This window comes from Asterias rubens, chromosome 5 (genome assembly GCF_902459465.1).
Source record: "Asterias rubens chromosome 5, eAstRub1.3, whole genome shotgun sequence".
NCBI classification, from domain to species: domain Eukaryota; kingdom Metazoa; phylum Echinodermata; class Asteroidea; order Forcipulatida; family Asteriidae; genus Asterias; species Asterias rubens.
Genome location: NC_047066.1, coordinates 22,060,446 through 22,080,410, shown reverse-complemented (window position 1 = coordinate 22,080,410; position 19,965 = coordinate 22,060,446). Strand labels below are relative to the sequence as shown.

General features: G+C 39.9%; 2 protein-coding genes across 2 annotated transcripts in view; both read right to left on the bottom strand.

The window, feature by feature from the left end:
- LOC117290620 (gamma-secretase-activating protein-like) overlaps positions 1-11,534 on the bottom strand; it is a 33,517-nt gene extending 21,983 nt beyond the window's left edge. Inside the window, exons 1-14 of the mRNA XM_033772085.1 lie at positions 11,408-11,534; positions 10,589-10,728; positions 9,575-9,743; positions 8,938-9,102; positions 8,169-8,218; positions 7,470-7,649; positions 6,212-6,255; positions 5,308-5,348; positions 4,084-4,689; positions 3,170-3,379; positions 2,096-2,256; positions 1,495-1,662; positions 997-1,071; positions 454-642 (exon numbers count right to left, since the gene is read on the bottom strand). Coding sequence (XP_033627976.1) covers positions 454-642; positions 997-1,071; positions 1,495-1,662; positions 2,096-2,256; positions 3,170-3,379; positions 4,084-4,689; positions 5,308-5,348; positions 6,212-6,255; positions 7,470-7,649; positions 8,169-8,218; positions 8,938-9,102; positions 9,575-9,743; positions 10,589-10,728; positions 11,408-11,522 — 2,313 coding nt within the window. The 5' untranslated portion in view covers positions 11,523-11,534. The remainder of the gene's footprint in view (positions 1-453; positions 643-996; positions 1,072-1,494; positions 1,663-2,095; positions 2,257-3,169; positions 3,380-4,083; positions 4,690-5,307; positions 5,349-6,211; positions 6,256-7,469; positions 7,650-8,168; positions 8,219-8,937; positions 9,103-9,574; positions 9,744-10,588; positions 10,729-11,407) is intronic.
- Positions 11,535-14,198: 2,664 nt separating this feature from the next.
- LOC117289876 (CDP-diacylglycerol--inositol 3-phosphatidyltransferase-like) lies at positions 14,199-19,965 on the bottom strand. Its single transcript, XM_033771063.1, has 6 exons — positions 19,869-19,965; positions 19,162-19,296; positions 17,910-18,063; positions 17,337-17,418; positions 16,347-16,428; positions 14,199-15,097 (listed from the first exon to the last, which is right to left on the bottom strand). Exons 1-6 carry the CDS (start codon positions 19,906-19,908, stop codon positions 14,931-14,933), a joined length of 660 nt encoding a protein of 219 aa, XP_033626954.1. The 5' UTR covers positions 19,909-19,965; the 3' UTR covers positions 14,199-14,930.

The window sequence follows — 19,965 nt, the reverse complement described above, 5'->3', positions numbered from 1 at the left end:
AATGGTCGACCAGCCTGGGTTCGAGTCAAAATGGTCAACCTTTAGTTAACCATAGTGCACACTCGAACTTGCTCTAAGTGTAGTATAAGAACCTAGTATAACCATTAAGTGTGGTTTGCTCATGGACTATAAAGCATTCCTAACCTTGACACTCCTGGCACAGGTTATGAGAAAATTATGTTGAACTACAGTACAGTCTTGGCATAAATAAAAAAGATACAAACTAGAGTTATCCAAACAGTCTTTAGCGTTGACAAAAACAAAAGTTGTTGGTTGTGATATGAAGTTGGTGAGGGAGCTTTCCTGCCGAAGGCTAGGAGGGAGCGAGTTCCAATAGTGTTGCACTGAAACAGAAAAGAGTCGGTGTCTCCAGGAACGTTGTGTCTGTGGAATGTGCAAAGCCTGATGTTGGTAAGGCGAACAGCTGTCTTGTATATTGCATGAACAGCTTACCTCATTAAGTGACTGTGCTCTCTGTTTGCGAATCTCTCTTTCAATGAAACTTGGATGGAATCGTTGAGGTGGTTTGGTAAAGAGGAATGGATCCGGTGGTGGACTGAAGCTTCGTATTCTCTGCTCTAATGTCTCCCACATGTTGGTTGAGCTTACTTCCATTGACAGACGACGTTCCATCCAATCTTTCTGTTCAAGGAATAAAAATATAGCTTGGTAAGACACTATTTGGTAAGACACTGCTCTAGATTTGCAAAGGCTGTGGGTTCGAATCCCACCCAAGTAATAATAATAATAACAACATTTATGTAAGGCACACAGTATCCGAAGACCATCTGAATTTCCCTGTTAGCGCTTGAAGTAAGCGCGGACTACTCTACTTCCATAAGAGCTAATTCTTTGCTTACAGTAAGCAGAGCGATGAAGTTAGCTCTGGTGAACTGTTTAAACAAAGCCAACAGCCAAAAAAAAAAAAAAAAAAAATACAGTTTTAAACCTTCCTTTTCTTGAAAACAGAGCCAGATAACTTTAAAATACCAGTACCTTATGAACAAAAACATTTGGTTTGATGTTATAACTGCAGTGTCTGAAGCTGGCCAATCTCTCACCATCTGATGTCTGTGAACAAATAAATAAAAAGAAAGCGGGTTTAATTGGAGCTCTCACCACAGCCGAAAGACCATGTTTAATTGTATTTGATCAGCAGAGCATTGGGTCGAGTAACGTTCTTGCCGCCTTAAACGAGACACTCTCCTATAATTGCGCCGTCTTTTTGATGGGACATAAAGCCATTGGTTAATGTGTTTTATAATGCACATAAAAGTACAACTTTCGGGCCAATGTTTCCTGGTATGATTGGCTGCCAATTGCAACATGTCTCCTTTGAAAAAACCACAAGGCATATTTTGAGTGAGAAATTACCTCTTTCACAAAACTACATTTCTCACAATGTTTTATCAACATCTCTCCATTTATCATCTACTAAAGACAGGAAAAGCAGACAACACTTTTCCGTTGTTCTCAACTGTTGACTATTCCTACCTCAGCCAGTTGACCTCTTGATGTATCAGTGTTAGTGAACTGTAAGAGCCGGAGTATATCTCGGTCAAACTGCCTCCTAATGGCACTGAATGTTGCTCCCATGAGATGCTCAGCCAGTAACTCTGATAAATTCAGATTGGTGGAGTCTTCACACAGTACATTTATCACCTAAGGTAGAACCAAATCAAAACACAGTAAGCCTGTATTCGTGGCATGTCCGAGGCCGCAGTTCACCAGACCCAAGCTCTGGTGTTGTCAGCAGCAGTGCATTGTTTTGAATCCCGGCTATGATACTCATGCCCTTAAGCAAGACACTTAACCATACTTGCTTTGTAAAAAGTTGGGAATTCTGCTTTACCAGCCAGGCTCCTAGTGGATGATACACAAGCCTACAATGTACATCCTTAAGGAGTGTGAAGGGGTAACCCTGTTTCAGCCCCAGTGTCAGTTGATGTGGGTCAACAGCCAAGTAGCCACCTGGCCTTGTGAGTTGGGCAATATCTCATCAAATCAATTTTTTTTTTTTTTTCTACAACCATGCTACAATTTAGCAAGGGACCCTTGCTAAATTGCTCTCATATGAAAGGGGCTTATAAACTACCTTTTGAATCAGCACAGAGTCTCTGAGGTGTAGGGTTACCAGGTGGATGAGCGCCAGTTTGTTGGAGTGACAGACGTCCTGGACCAACAGTTTAGGTATTGCTTCCTTGTTTATACTCACTCTAAACATTTTACCTGTCTCTGTATTGAAAATACAGTCACCTTCAAGAAAGAGACAAAAAATGAAAAAAAATCAAGATAATTACCGATTAATAAACCACAAGGTTAACTGACCCGGTAACTTTGGGTTGATCAAAGGAACATTGACTAGAGCAGGATTAAGGAGCCAGAAGTCAAAGGTTTGAATCTGCTCTAGTACAAGATTTATTCAAGTTTATTAAGTCAGTTTCCCTTTTGGTTTATTACTCAATATTTAAAATTAAAAGTCGCATCCCCTTAAGGTGATCCCCTGGCTGGCACTTCCCAGGTTGGCACTTCCGAGGGTGTGATCTCTGGCTACACGGCAGCGTATTATAAATCTGGTTGGAGAAGAGTTAGGAACTACACTGCAACCCCTTTCTCACCGAAGGTCTGTAGCCAGCCTCTGTCTGTTTTACAGATATTTCCATGGTAAATGTTCCATTAGTCTATCCAACCTTGTTCCTCCTGTCAGGGTGTTTGAGCGCAAGACCAGGCTTTCTGTTTGTTCTCATCCTTATACTGTGGCTGTGCCGAGATGTAGAACAAAGAGCTACTCCAGTAGCTTTTTCCCTCGTACTGCATCATTTTGGAACTCCCTGCCTGGTGCATGTTTCCCTTCATCCTATAATCTTCCATCTTTTAAGAGGAATATCAATTCCTACCTTCAGCTCCACTGAGTTTCTGCATGTCTATGTTTTCTTCCTTGTAGCCCTTAACCTAGAGTGGCTTTTAGCCTTGTTTTGGGCGACTTGCAAAAAAAGAGCACAAAAAAAAGAAGCCGATTATGGCTTCTGACTGGCACCCCCGCACAAAGACTTTTATAAAATTAGGGAGATTGCCACTATTAGGGCTAGGTATCTCAGTTGGTAGAGCGCCGGCACATTAATCTAGGATGCAGGTTAAAATTACTCTGGCTTCCCATAAAAAAACTTACCACTTGAGTTGGCTGTTTTCACCCGGTTCAAATGTGTCAATGTTTGGCAGCCATGTTGGGTATCACATAATGATGCATCGTCATCTTCCATGACAGGACTAGTGGGTACCGACGCACCATGAAAGGCCACATGCAAACACGGTACAACTTCAGGACTAACATTCAGTAGGTGGAGCAGGTTACCAGGGGAGTATACTAAAATGTAACTCTCTGATGGTAGAAAAATGAAACCAGAAAGTTTATCGACCCTGTGTAAATAATATCAGTTACAAAATACTTCCTGATCATCTAAGGTTTGCAGTAATATACAGGCCTTGAAAAAACCTCCGGTACCCACAGCTGTTGACAGCAGTTGCCGTGGTGCCCTGTGCTTTTACTGTGGTGCCCTTTGCAAAATTCCAATACAATGTTTGACATTTTCCTCCTAGAAGTGCCGCTTATCAGAGACACTTGCTATGCGCCTTCAAGAGAAAGTTCAAAGCCAGAGTACGTACAAAAAGCGCAAGCTGTGGTGGTTCTTATTAATTTGCTGCTAAGCACAATTGAGCAGGGTACCACCCAAAAATTGTATAGGTGACATGCTATTTTGGATGGTTATCCTATTCTGGTAAGCATTGTTAGTGTGCTTAGCTACTTTTTGTGCTTAAGTGTTAGGCAGCCCAATGAAATTGAGCCCAGTTCGCTTCAGAAGAGGGAATAACACGCAAATATCAGTTTAGAGCCTAAGTACGCTAATATAATTCACAACTTGTGGTGGTTCTTAATAATTTTCCGCTAAGCAAAAATGAGCCGGATACCAATGCACATTTTGTGCTAAGCTCCTTTTTGTGCTTAAGCAGCTCTTTGAAATTGGGCCCAGTTCGCTTATTGAAGACAGAATAACATGCACAAATCTTGTGCAAGATTAAACTTACCCAAGGGCGTAAAATAGAGTTTCGTGGTTTCGGCCAATTCTCTCCGTATTTGAGGTACACTACAATGTAAGACTGTCATGTGATGTAGAGTCAGAACAGAGTAATTCAGATCAACGGTGTCCAGTTTCTCAGCGGTTGGACTAGGGGTGGAAAGCTGCCGGTCTCCCCATCGGAAGGACGTGAAGAGGGGGCTAGGAGGTGACTTTAAGGTACCTGGCGGGGTCGAAGATAGGGAGTCAAAGCTTAACGATGGATAGTTGAGACATTCAAATGATGATCCAGGTGAGGACGCATCGGTTGAAAGATCGCGGTACCAGGTGCTTTGCGGGGACGATGTCGATGAGGTAAACGAGAGATCTGAAACCGCTCTTCGTCGATTAACGTCGGAGACTAAGTCGGTTTCAAGATCTGGTAGAGTTGTTCGGCGATTCTTGTGCTCATGACTTTCACTCTCGCTGATTGGGGAGAGATCGGGTGTGCGGGGTGTGGTTTTGTCTTGAGTGGAATGCTTCGTGGATTGTTGGAGTTTGGGTTTGGTTGGGTGTTGGTAGCAGACACAGAAAGAACCACCGGGTTGAACTATCACCTCCATGTTGAAGGAACTCTCTGGAGAAAGTGGAATAAAAGATGAAGTTTAGGTATGCTGGTTGTAAGAGACAAGAAGGCTAGAAAGATTGCGACCAGATGTAAGATTGGTCCTGGAAGGGAGGGCCAGTGAGCAGTGAGACCAGTTGAATTCCTAATATGAGTGCAGAGTTTATTCAATAGCCTTAGGGCAAAGACAGAAAAAGATGAGGAAACGTAATTCAGCCCTTCCATGGCGAAACAGTCAAACGAGAAAAGTGAAATTTGGAGAAAGGCATGTACAGGGAAAAGCTGTTTTGCCATATAACGGAATGAAAGTGTACAAAGAGGCTGAGGTTGGAAATAATATTAATTTTGGTTTTTACCCATATACCGATGTTTAATAGCACTGTATACTCATTACTTTCCTGAGTCCTGTGAAAAAATATCACAGGCACATTACTCGGGTGGGATTCGAACCCACGACCCTTGCAATTCTAGAGCAGTGTCTTACCAACTAGACACTGAGATTGCCCGGTAGCTAGAGGCAGTTCGAATCCTATGTTTTGGCAGCAGGTACCGCAACGATATATATAATAGATGTTAAATTTGCAGCGGGGATAAAGAAGAATATTAATTTTGGAGATGTTATATTCATACCTGACATTGTTCGGCTTGGTGCCACATGTGAATACTGCTCTCTGAAAACAACACAAAAATATAAAAAAAAGTGATACAAAGAAAACATGTGCTTAAAGCCATTGGACCCTTTCGGTACAGGAAAAAAAAAAAAAGTTCACAGATTTACAAATAACTTACAGGGTTTACAGAAGGTAGTGGTGAAAGACTTCTCTTGAAATATTATTCCATGAAATGCTTTACTTTTTGAGAAAACAGTAAAACAATATCAATTCTCGTTAACGAGAATTACGGATTTATTTTAAACACATGTCATGACACGGCGAAACGCGCGGATACAAGGGTGGGTTTTCCCGTTATTTTCTCCCGACTCCGATGGCCGATTAAGCCCAAATTTTCACAGGTTTGTTATTTGATATAGAAGTTGTGATACACGAAGTGTGGGCCTTGGACAATACTGTTTACCGAAAGGGTCCAATGGCTTTAAAGGGTCTATGTACTTTTTCCTAACACAATGTCCACAGATTTACATTAAACTTACATAGTTTGAAGATTATGATAGTAGAAAGCTTCCCTTGAAATTTTACTTACTGAGGTGCTGTAATTTTTGAGAAATTAGTAAAACAAATAATGTTCGTCTCAGTTTTAGCATGTAAAAACGTATGAACCAGTTATGCTATGGTTATGGTATAATATCATAACTGGTTAATGGGATTTTTTTTACATGCTAAAATAATTTTCGTCTTCCCGAGACGAAAATTATTTTGTGACTTGTTTTACGTATTTCTCAAAAACTACAGAACCTCAGTTAGTAATATTTGAAGGGAAGCTTTCCACTATCATTATCTTCAAACCCTGTAAGTTTAATGTAAATCTATGGACATTTTGAAAAAGTACCCGAATCCTTTGTCTAATATGTACTTACTTTCCAACACTATACTTGATTGGGAAAGGCAGGGTGAGTTCCAACTACACAGATAAAGAAAACACAAGTAAAGTAACAATTAGAGTTTGGAATTTCAGCACTCTTGTACATAAAAATAAATACAAATACATACAATGAATGGTCTTTCAATAGCGGAAATATTCAGAATTATCAGTGATGACAGCAGGGGACTGCTAATACAAAGTATCCTTGCTAACACACATCAGTGTAAGGGTAAACAAAAAAAAAAAAAAAATTAATGTTCTTTATCCCCGATGCAAATTTATTATCTATTAATTATATCGTTGCGGTACCCAAAACATAGGATTTGAACTGCCTCTAACTATCGAGTAGTTAGTAAGACACTGCTCTAGAATTGCAAGGGTTGTGGGTTCGAATCCCACCTGAGTAACATGCCTGTGATAATTTTTTCACAGGACTCAGGAAATTAATGATAATACAGTGCTAACACACATCGGTGTATGGGGAAAAAAAAAATTAGTACAAAGTATCCTGTTGGATATTTTTTGGCGGGACAACAGTTTTTGCCAAGAATTTGTTTTCAACTAATAGTGTTACTTGGTACTACTCTGTACTTACATGTATCATAGCACTTATTTTTAGGTGTCTCAAAGGACAAAGAATTTATGGAGAAGTTTTGGAGAAGTGCCGCACGCAAGGACACAAGTGCCACGACCCGGAACTGAACCCACACCCTAACAACACCAGAACTTGAGTCGGTTGCAAAAGACCACTCGGACATGCTTCTCAAAATTCTGGACAAGCCGTAATCGGTCAATGAGGCCTAGCTAAATGGATTCTATAGACCATGTGAACCTTGTTTACAATAAGTGTGACCGTACATTCTTTGAGTATTCTGACAGGCAAGATACTACACTGATCCTATGGGAAGTTGACATTTTGTGTCATAATTTCCACATAAATCCAAGAGTTATGAAAGTAAAAGCTTGACAAGTTTTGAGATGTGCCCCCTTTCATCATATCAAAAGTTGATAAGAATTAGACAGTGCAATCTCCATATAATATAAGATGTTATGTTTTCTTCCATTGAGCTGTGTACAAATCGTGCCTGCAGGAAGTCCAGGCTCTGTGGCTCTTTTGTAAACATGTGGTGTCACAGGTCACATCGTTTTATTGATTGCAAGTCAAAATACAGACATAGGAATGGACTCCTTGTGGAGGTGTGTTCCGAGTTGTGCAAGAGGACAAATGGCCTGTAATGACAAGAAACACTTACTATTTTTGTGAAGAGAGTTGTTTTACTGTTGAACTCCAGACATCGCAAGATGGGGGTAGGTTTATCTTCCCCTTGACGAAATCTCATCAGAAGGACGTATAACTGCTGATTACTGACGTCCCATTGAGCCCAGATGAACTTCCCTAATACCTGCTGAGTATCTGGTGGCGCACTCATCATCTACAAATCACAGTATTTGGTTTTAGAAATTGCCAACATGCACAAAGAGATTAATATTCTAAAATATAGCTTAAGTAGGATGTGAAACTTTGCATGGTGGAAATACGATATAGAAAGGTTTGCGATAACACCATGTAATGATAGACTCTAAATGAGTTGGGGTGGTTCTGAAAAGAACTGTTGGTTCCAACTTGATGTTTTAATCAGTATGCTCTGATCGTCGTGTCTTGGAACTTTAAAACTTGGAACTTTAAAGAGGTCATCTGATAATATTAAGGCCTGCAAAAAAATAGTTAACATCAAGAAATTTCGACCCCAGCATAGTCTTTCTTGATGGATAAAAAACTTTGAGAAAGACTCTGCTGGGGTGGAAGCGTCAGGCTGTTAACTTTTGTTTTGCATTCATACCACAGGTCCTATTGGTTGGTAAGCATTTTGCTACAGCTGATTCTATTTCTCAATATTAGGGACTAGAACAGTTACTTTAAATTCAATAAACTTTGCAGGATGAATACTCACGACTCCTTTGTTGCCCATTCTTGCAAGTGAGAGGCTGTAGAGCCCAATAGCTATGACAAAAAAAAAAGGAACAAGAAAGAAACTTTGTTTATAAAGATGTCAGGCAATACGAAACTTATGCATGACTTGCATTATATAGGGATGTGAAAAAAAGCCTGAACTATGAGTGCAATGCATGAAACCTTGCGAGCGCGAAGCCTGCTTCAATTTATTTACATGTATCTTTGGTTTAGAAGCCCTTCTCTACAATCTGGGGTGTTTCATATGGTTTTCTCTTTTTTCCGTTAATCCATAGGAATTAAAACAAGGCTAAAAGCCACTCTAGGTAAAGGGCTACAAGAAAGAAAACATAGAAATGCAGAAACTCAGTGGAGCTGAAGGTAGGAATTGATATTTCTCTTAAAAGATGGCAGATCATTGGATGAAGGGAAACATGCACCAGGCAAGGAGTTCCAAAGAGATGCAGTACGAGGGAAAAAGCTACTGGGGTAACTCTTTGTTCTACATCTTGGCACAGCCACAGTATAAGGATGAGAACAAGCAGAAAGCCTGGTCTCGCGCTCAAACACCCTGACAGGAGGAACAAGTTTGGATAGACTGGTGGAACATTTACCATGGAAATATCTGTAAAACAGGCAAAGGCTGGCTACAGACCTTCGGTGAGAAAAGGGTTGTAGTGTTAAATAGAAAAGCCTAGATAAAAGAGTAAAAACAAGTCAAAGGTAATAAACTTGGCATCAGAGGGAGGTACATGTAACAAGTCACTTACATTCTTTATGAAGCAGAAACAGTAGGCGTGACTCACGGCTCGCTGCGTCCCGGTCCTTCGGTTGACGACCCCAGAGGAACTGCACTCTGAGAAGATTCCGCCGCTCCACGTTGAGATCAAAGATCCGATTCTGAGGCTGAATCTCAGCCAAGAATGCTCTGTACACTAAAAGATACCAACATGTACCTCATAATATCTGGGCCCAATTTCATAGAGCTGATTTGCTTAAGCGAAAAAATCCTTGCTTAGTAAAATCAGATTACTGGTCAAGACTCCACTCAATTGTTATGCTAAGTAAACAACAACAAAATACCAGTTACAAGCAATGTATATGGCATGAAATTTTTGCTATTTAGTATGTGTAAAATAAGCGAGCTATTTCGTGATAAGCATTTGTTTTGCTTCAGCAGCTCTATGAAATTGGCCCCTGGTTTAACTCAGGGGTATAAATGAGTACTGCGAGGGTAGAGGTTGATATTGTAGCTCAGAGACATTAAGGAAGAAATTTCATGCTAAGCACATTTTTGTGCTTACAGGCTTAATGAAATTGGGCCCAGAATGTTAATCCAGAGGTCTCAGGTTCAAGTCCCGCCTCAGTCAATTTCAGAATCAATTATCAGGATATACATGTACTTACAGCAGAAGGGTGAAACCCTTGTCTTCCCAAAGCTAGCCTGCGGTGATGATTCTGTCGTCGTTTCAGCATGAGTAGATGGCCCCTCTAGTGTCACATAAGCAATAATACTGCACTCTTGGTTCATGGTGCAGCTTATAATATTCAGCTTACTGTCATGAACAAATAACACCTAGAAAGGAAAGGGAACAAGAACATTTAGCAATGGAGTTTCACTTATATAGTATGGGAGATGTTAAATTTGCATCGGGGATAAAGAATATTAATTATTTTTTTTTTTTACCCATACACCGATGTGTGTTAATAGCACTGTATACTCAGTCCGAGTCCTGTGAAAAAATATCAAAGGCATGTTACTCGGGTGGGATTCGAACCCACGACCCTTGCAATTCTAGAGCAGTGTCTTACCAACTAGACTACCGAGGTTGCCCGGTAGCTAGAGGCAGTTCGAATCCTATGTTTTGGCAGCGGGTACCGCAACGATATAGGAGATGTTAAATTTGCTACCGGGATAAAGAATATTTTATTTTTTTATTTTTTTATTATTTTAGGATTAAAAAATGAGTAACATGCCTTTGATATTTTTTTCACAGGACTCGGGAAAGTACCGAGTATACAGTGCTAACACACATCGGTGTGTGGGTAAAAAAAACCAAAATTAATATTATATAATATGAACTATAATACTGGATAAGTAGGGCCAGAAATCTGGGTCTCAACGTTGCAGTTCATTCAAACCCTTTTCAGGTTTTTCTATAGTAATAAGTCCTCAGACCGTGACTATGGTGTGGTACACTGTATGGAAACACCAGCTGTCGATTTCACCAAACTCATCCTAACTTAGGATTAATCTTAGGACCTAGGACAAGTTAAGTTCCCTATCTGAAGACGTAGAACGCATTGAACCCATCCTAAGTTAGGACGGGTTACTCGTCCTCACTCGAGATAGGATTAATCCTAGCGTTTCGTGAAATCGGCCGCTGGACAATTAACAATTTTTTCAAAAGTCTTACTCACCGAGTTCTTCTGTTTGGCTGGATCATACAATCCAACATGAGTAACAGCTTCTCTGGAGAATGGTGAAACATCATCCCATACATACAAGACTTCATCAGAACGCTCTTGCCCAACGATGCGGACAGTCAGCTCTGGCTTTTCTACATGACAGGGAGAAAGAAATGCAAGTTTTGTCATCAATCATTAAATCGCCATAGACCCAGGAACTGCTAACAAAGAGAGAACTATTAAAAATGTTGAAATCATGTTTCATGATTTCATGAAAAAAAGACATCAAGTCATTATCAAGTCTACTCACTATTAGGAAGGTCCTCTCTGGTACTGAGTGCGTAAGAGTTCCAGCGATACAAATGCTATGAAATGTCAGCTTGAACTTTCTCTTGACCTGTTGGGATTTGAACTAGACTAAGGGCCTCCAGATTTGTGTGCCAGCACTCTGCTAAACAAGGCAATCGATACCTTACACTATGTTTGCTACCACTACGATACGACTCAGCAGTCATGAGATTCGTTCAGTTACAATGGGGGCAGTCAGAACGTACATCATATCTTTCTGGGTTTTCTTCTCCCACCCACATCTATCAAACTTAATTTTAATTCCTTATCTTCTTTAAAAATTGGTGAGTTGTTTCCATAATTAGTTTTTTTTACGACAACACAATTCAGATTCAGAATAAAGATAAGAAGTGACAAAAAAAGACAATCACCTGACTGACACACACAACAATGACTGCTGATGATAATGATAAACTTTTTGGGTGAACTTTTTGACATGAATGACATTTCTTTTTTAGACGTTCGTAAATAATAATTACTCACTTTCATCACCTGCAGCTGATGTATTAACAGGAAGCTTGTCTCGAAGAGATTTTACGAAGCATAAAATATCTTTGTTTATGTCAAAACAGCAGGAAAAATTGCACAAACTTGCCATGACTTTTTACTTTTTTACCATACAATCGCCTACTGCTAGACTAGACTTGCGCCCTCTGTTGTTGACAATAAAATGAACATAAACAAGCTATAATAAACTTGTACAAGTCGTTCATAAAGTAAAGTCACTGGCATGAGAGTCATGATGAATAAACTTGTATAAGTCAAAGCGGCATTTAAATAACGCAATCAATATAAACTATTATAATTATAAAACGGGTAGAATTAAATAAAGAAATATAGACAGACTTCATGGACACTTAATTTCTGAGGAAAAAAAGCCACTTTTTGTTTGTACCGAAAGTAATTTTGGGGTGGGGTGAGACCGTGGGCGGGGTTTGAAGTGGGGGGGGGGGGTTCGAATACCAAATCAAACACAGAGCTTTGTATTAGTACAAGTGTGAGAGCTTGCAATTATAAGCTATTAGTCAGGGTCCCAGACTAGACTGCACATTTGGTTGTGCTGACCGAAAATCATAAATGGTGTCTATTTATAACCATGTGACCCATGGAAAACAGGTCCCCCCATGTCACAACTCTTGAAAAACACAGCTCTGCCAAGGTTAACCCTAGGCTTCGGTATATCCTAGCTTAAAAAAACAAACTTAATACACACAAAAAATCACTCAAACCTATACTATGGTAAAAATAACATGAAACACAATTTAAATTGTTTCAGAATAACTGTTTTATTTGACTTCTTGTTTTACAACAGTCACATGCAGACACACTTTTTATTTGTACAATACAGATTTGCACAGTCTATTAGATGTGATTTGTTTGAGATATCATTAATTATAACAGTTCATATATTACACTTTACAAACTTGACTTATGTTCAAAAATAAATAAGTTAGGTAAATCATAATTTACTGTTCAAGCACAGATACATTAATTTATATATTTTTTGTGATAGTGGATTTTTTTCTGTGAATTCTTAGTTTGCAAAATTCTCAGATTTAAAAAGTTATACAGGGGTGATATTTAATGCTGACAACAAGATACGAAGGTGTGTTCAAACCAGAATCATCATTTGTTTTTGTCACAAATTGCTGGTTTATCTGCCCAGAAATTTTTTCAATAAAGATACAATGAAAGACACACAGCATAAAACTGTTGAGAAAATGGCAAAGAAAGTCAAATCCATCTATGTTTGGCGAGGTAATCCATCTATGTTTGGCGAGGTGACAGGAAAATGATGCATTCACCCTCCCTGTTAAAATAAACCAAACTGAACACAAAAAAACTAACACAGGGGAAATACGGCCTAGGTGGTTCTCAGTGGTTCTTTTCCTGCCTTTCAACTCTGTGGGACCCGTTTCTAATTCCACCTCAAACGAATGCCTTGCATTTTTTGTTATGCAAGTCGCCAGACACACAAGGCCTGCAAGGCAAGACACACAAGGTCTGAAGGCCACTTCAAGGTGTGGGCTACAATCGTTATTTCCAGAGGCCGTTGCCACCTACTCCTAGGGCTGAAACAGGGTTACTACCCCCTTTACAGTCCATATGGATGTAGGCTTGGGTATCATCAGTCCGAAGCCTGGCCGGTAGAGCAAAAAGCACTACCTCCCCAATTTTACGTAGCAAGTGTCACGACCGGGATTCAAACTCACACTTTACTGATCAAAACCAGAGCTTGAATGTTGATTGGATTGCAGTTCCTGCCTAGTTGCAGGCGTTTTCCTTTGAGGGATTCTTTTACCATATCTCAAGCTTTCCATATCTCGACAACGTGTTTTGGCATTGTTCGATGTGTAATAAAAATTAAAAAAATTAAACTGTTTAGGTTTAAAATGGCAAGTTATATGAACAAAGAAATACCATAATAATAATAATAATAATAATAATAATAATAATAATAATAATAATAATAATAATAATAATAATAATAATAATAATAATAATAATAATAATAATAATAATAATAATAATAATAATAATAATAATAATAATAATAATAATAATAATAATAATAATAATAATAATAATAATAATAATAATAATAATAATAATAATAATAATAATAATAATAATAATAGCAGGAGGGTTGTTGAGTTAGATTGCACACACATTAATCTTAAAACAGCTTTCAAAACAAGATGGTGAACTTTATACAAGTAGATTGGCGGTCTCCCTATGTTGTCAATATCTTTGTTCAGGGGTACCAGTCAGAAGCCATAAAGCAGTTAACTGCTGTGTGTATCACACCCAAGCTTACAATACAACATGGGAAAGGGTTAGCATCCACAATGAGGGAGTTTTGAATCAAAATGCGCAATTTAGAATCCCATGTGACCTACAATCCTCCAATCAAATGACAAGGATCTACTCATAATATAGAACCAACTGTGATGCATAGAACAAGTTACTTATCGCAAGACTACAATCTACAACCTTCTTGTGAAAGTGATTTTCCTGTTTTTACTATATCCTCTCTGCCGCAACGCAGCATTAAACAACACAACCTAGAATATATTCTAGAAAAAATATATAACAGCTATGTGAAAACGGCTCTTGTGTCTAGTAACCAAGAACATAAAATCCTAATAAGTAGATTGATTACTCAAAGCGCCATGCCATTTTAAATGCAGGCCTGATACTTCACGGAGGCAACGCAGGCGATTGCCTCCATGCCCCCTTGTCAATGCCTTGGTGCCCTTGAAATGCTCAAGTAGAAATTTAAAATTTCATCATAGGATGCCTTTTTACCAAGGAGAAAATGCCTTGGTGCCCTTGCCCTTTAAAAAACTAAGCACTGAGACTGTTTCTGTTTTAACAAGTGCTTTACAACCTATATCTTGTTCTGCTAAGTTGTTCTACGACATTCGATCTTATATACAGCATCCATTCTACAGTGAAATATTACATAAAAGTGCAGGTGAATTTTCATTGATTATTTTTAATACCATGTTAAGCTCTGCACATAAATTCCACACAAAAATATTCAATTTTGTCTATGCATAATCATAAAGACAGCTATTTAAGGTTGAAAATTTACCGATTTCATAGGTGTGTCGATCTTGGCTCCGCCTATACGTTGGTACTGATTGGTCCCTAGATAAGGGTGTGGATCTCTGCATGCCCAGGTCAAAATTCCAGTTGAACCTAGTTAATATGGTTTTGACTGGAACCAGTTGAAAACCAGTTGATAAACTAGTTAAACACAGTTAAAACCAGGTGGTTGTGGCCGTGTCCGAAACAGCAGCTTCGGCTACAGCTACGGCTAGATCAGCGCGTCTGCCAGTGTTGAAGAAGGCAGAAGCGCACGATCTAGTCGTAGCTGTGGCCGAAGTCACCGTTTCGGACACGGCCTTAATATTGAACTCGGACAAAACCATTTGGTATACATACAATTTCAGTTAACTGGGTTTAACTGAACTTTGACCTGGTGACCTTTCACCTTTTCTCATTCCTTCTTCTCTGCAGCCCTCTGCTCCCTTTCAGCGACGTCAATGATAGCCATGTTCTGGGAGGCAGTGATGAGATGGAGGAGGCTAATGGCCGTCTTAGCCAGGGAGATTGGGGCAGATAAGATGAGGATCAGGCGGAAGATGCTGAAGGACACGATGGGAACTTGGAATAGATGGATAAGAAGATGAGACAATTAGAAAGTGTTTAGACAATAATAATTTGGGGGCTAATCATCCTTACTCCCAGCTAGAGCTGAATTGCAAACGTGTTTGAGAAGCAGGCATGCAAGGGCGCCTTCAGCTGCCAGCCACATCAACCCATTATGACCACGGAGCACAGCCAAGATCAAAAGTGTTTGATTTTTCCCCAGGGAGGAAAACCGGATGGTCTGGAAAACCCTCCTGGCACAGCAGAGAACCAACGCACAACTCAACTCACACATATGGCCCTGGCCAGGAATCAAACCGGGGTCACCTTGGTGAGAGGCAAGAGCTTCACGCACAAGCCAACCATGCCTCCCAAATGTGACTCAGTGGAATGATCTCCGCACACAAGGTGGCAGCCAAATATTCACACTCTCAGAATAACATGAATAACATTAAGAATATAGACCAATCCGACGCGCTCTGGGCCCGCAAGTGTTGAGCACCGTGCGCCATTTGCTGCAGTGTCTTCAATGCCTATATTATGCACAAAGACACCGCAGTTGCTAATTTTTCACTAGAGGTTGCTACCAATTTTGTTTCGTCCGTCGGATTGGTCTATATACATGTAATCTTATCTAGTGCAAGTATCTATTAATAAATAACTCAAGGCTCTTGAACAGATAGAAACATTCTAAGAAAATGATAGTAAGATTGTATTTGGGCAATGTATCTGCGTATGTCTCAGATTAAACTACAATTATATGAAACAAAAAGCCATTTGCAAGTTAGATTTGAATAACGTCTGGTACAGTGACTCGCTTACTTACGATGCACCGCTTACATTTGAATTTCTCAGACTATGGAGACAGTTGCTACGCCACAAGATTAGGGGCAAGCTTTTGCGTAGTTACGTATGAGCCGGTGAACACCCATACACATTTTCTGAATGGATGTGTTTGGCACAATGGTACCAGGGTTTGCTCATCCTGGAGGTTGCTAGGCAAAAGCTTGCCTCTAATCAAGTGGCGTAGCAACTGTCTCGATAGTCTGAGGAATTCAAATGTAAGCGGTGCATCATAACTAAGCGAGTCATTGTTCCAGACATTATCCAAACCTAACTCGCAAATGGCTTATTGGTGTCAATTAGTCATTGTGTGGCCAGACTGTCTAGCTCCTTTCGGGACTGCTCGCCACGGCAACTGTGATAAATACTGGTGATGTGGGCAGCTTTGAATGGCCCAGTATAGCGAGGGTCTAATACTTACCCAGTGGTCCTTCAGTGAAGTAGAGCAAGTACATCATGCTGTAGAATAACTCATTACCAGCACACATGGCAAACAGCACGGGCTAGGGTTGAAATAAAAACCAACAACAAGAACAAAATATTTAATTTAATACCTTGGGATTTTGCACTCGGGAAGGTACGAGCCAAGCTCCTAGTGGATGATACATGTACCTGTGCCTACATCCTTACAGACTGTTAAGGGGATCTTTCAGCCCCATGAATAGGTGTCAAAATGCCCCTGGGTGGTAGTACAGCTAAGTGTAGCCCTCACCTTGATGTGGCCGTCGCTGGCCTTGTGATGCTTGTCACTATCCTAAGTTAGATCAGTTTAAGCACTGTTCTCTGTCACTAGCAACTACATTGATAAAATAAGTGCTACTTGTGCAGAAATTAAAAACCATGGCCATGAATTAAACTCTAGCCACCCATGCCACCCTAAAGCCCTTTTCACATAACTCCATTCCCAAGGGCAACCCCCCGGGAATCACAGACAACCCTTTCACACTTGGATCTCTTTATCCCTGATCTACCCCGGCAAATGGGCATAACCCGGGGAATAGCCACCCCTGCTCTTGAGTAGGTGCAAGTGGTAAAACCCTGGGGTATTCTTGAAATGTGCCCCTGGAACCCCATGGAATAGAACCCCATGGGCAGGGACAGTGCGCCTGGGCAACCGTGGGGTATAAAAACTCCTGGGGCCTTCCCCACAGGGATAAAAGATACAGTGTGAAAAGGACGTACGAAAAAGTAATCCACCTGGGCCCAACTTCATAGAGCTGCTAAAAAGCACAGTGGCTAAGCACAACAAAATTATGCTTACCAGAATGAGGTTACCAGCCAAACTACCATGTCACATGTACAATTTGTGGCTGGTATCCTGCTCATTTCTGCTTAGCAGACAATTGTTAAGCAATATTTTCTGCTTCATGCCTCTATGAAATTGAGCCCTAATTCTTAATAAGCAGCTTACCCTGGAGGTGTAGTAGATACGCAGGATGGGGTTTCCAGACATGTCAATCATCTTATGGTTGGCTATTCCTTTCATGCTAGAGCTATAAGGTAAAAAACCCCAAAACAATTCAACTAATGTAACTATTGCATCGGTAATAAGAAAATTATTAGCTAAGTTTTTTTTAATTTGTGTGTGTGTATTTTAAAGGAATTTTTTTGATGTGCCAAAACATATGCGTAAAATAACAAACCTGTGAAAAGTTCGGCTCAATTATTTATTGAAATTGCAAGAAGATAACGAGAGAAAAAAAAGACCACTGAAAAAGCCCAGTAGTTTTAAGCATGGCTCATACTTCCTCTATATGCAAATGAGAAGTCAATTTTGATGTCACAGGGTTGTTTTCGCACTGAATATTTCGCAGGAGTTGAGCACAAAACAACTGTTGCGAATTATTCGTTGTGAATTTGTGATGTCAAAATTCATACCGCATTCACATTCGCAGGAAGTATGAACCGGGCTTGTGCAGGGGCCCCAAGGCCAAGACCAGGGCAACTGAGACTTCAATTGCCTCCATGTAATTTGGGACTGTACCTGTGAAGATGTAACCAGTGGCTAGCAACATCAATGATCATACTCAGCTGGAACCAGAACATGTAGTCAGGGTACAAGACTGAAAGAGTAACTAGAAGACACATGGTTGCACAGCGGTCTGTTAATTGGTCCAGCATGGCACCAAACTTGGTTCCTATACAGAAAGCAGAACATAAATTCAAGTTTTATCTCTTTGTCTCTGTGGTTAAGTATACTTTATTTACTCAATAGCATTAAAAGTGGAAGTGTTTTGGTCGAGCGGTTAGGAGTACCAAATTCAAACCCAGCCGTGACACTTGTGTCCTTAAGCAAGACACTTAACCATTGCTTCGTCCTTCGGATGGGACGTAAAGCCGTTGGTCCCATGTGTTGTGTAACGCATGTAAAAGAACCCAGTGCACTTATCGACAAGAGAAGGGGTTCGCCCCGGTGTTCCTGGCTGTGGCTGCTGTATGCGCCGTAGCTAAGCTTGGGCGATATCGCTTTATTTTATTCACGATATATCGCCAACAATATATCGCGATATTCGATATATACTCGGGATTAATTAAATTTGACATCATCAGTCTTCAAACTCCAAATGAAAGTTGTAGAAGAGACAGTCATAGCATAAGAGAGGTGTTCTAATGACCTATTCTTCTGGTTTTACTCCAAACCTATGGGGTGCAAGATGTCTCAGCTAGCAAATACATCGTGATATTTAATCGATATCGCAATATATCGCGATTATCGCGATATATCGCGATATATCGATATTTCGATTAAAACCAAATCCAGCCGATATCGAAATCGTTTCCAAATTGATATCGGGATATTTGATAATATCGTGATATCGCCCAAGCTTAGCCGTAGCACCTGGTAAACCCTTACAAGGTGCTAAATAATTGGGTCTTAGAATTAATCACTGCAATACTACTTGTCATGTCATGAGAGTTTACTGGCAGTGGACAAATTTAAGCCCTGCATGTTTGTTTGCCTGGCACTCATACGACGGTCAAAGTTAAAATTTAAAAAGAGAGTCTAGTCGGCAACCCATCAAGCCTATATGCATCATTTTTGAAAGGGCAAGGGCACTAAGTAAATTTGTACTGGAGCATTTCAAGAGCAACAAGGCAATGACCAGAGGGCATAATAAAGGCAATTGCCTTCATTGCCTCCGTGAAGTATCAGGCCTGCCCCGTCTATTTATTCCCCAAATGGGATATTTTGGAAGGTAACTACCCTGTTTTGGCTATGGGTGAGATTGATATACCTTGATTGAGCATCCTGGCAGCGTGGCCATCGAACGCATCCAGTAGACCACTCAGTAGATAACACCAGGTTGCAGTTACATAATCAGTTCGCATGTAATAGAATGCAATCAGTGCAAGAATGATACGGGCATACCCTGAAAATGAAAGTGAAAGTAACTTTTAAAATTAAAGCAAAAACAAAACAATTTTAATTTATGACATTTAATATTGAAGTGGATTAAAATGTCAACATTAATGCAAGTAAATGTGTTAGTTAGGGTCCACCTGCAGGAGGTAGGCACAAACAAAGCTTGCTATTTTTTATTAATAAGCCTGTTAAGGGGGTTAAGCACAAAACTCTTGCTTAGTTAGACTAGACGTTTACTACACAGTTAAATTTACACCAGCCAACAACATACCATACATTTTGCTGTGATTTTGCCAGCAAACCCAAAGGAATTTGCTCAGCAGAATTTCGGCTGACAGCATAATAAACTTGGGCCCTTATTTTGACTAATTACATTTATGTACATTAATTTTCACCAGTACTCAGTTGAGTGTTAACAGTTCCCCAGGCCAACTTAGTAATATAATAAAAGTGAAATGAAAAATATTTTTGTAAACAAGAAATTGAACCCCCAAAATATCCCCTCAGAAATCTTACATTTACAAACATTCTGCACAAGTATTTACATTTTAAAATAATGTCAGATATAACTGCACTTACCGATGAGATTTGGGACAAACAAAAATATGTTTTCAGCCATTTAAAATGATGAAAACTGGCAAACAAGCAGCCGCAGAAAATTTAATGTTGTTTTTCA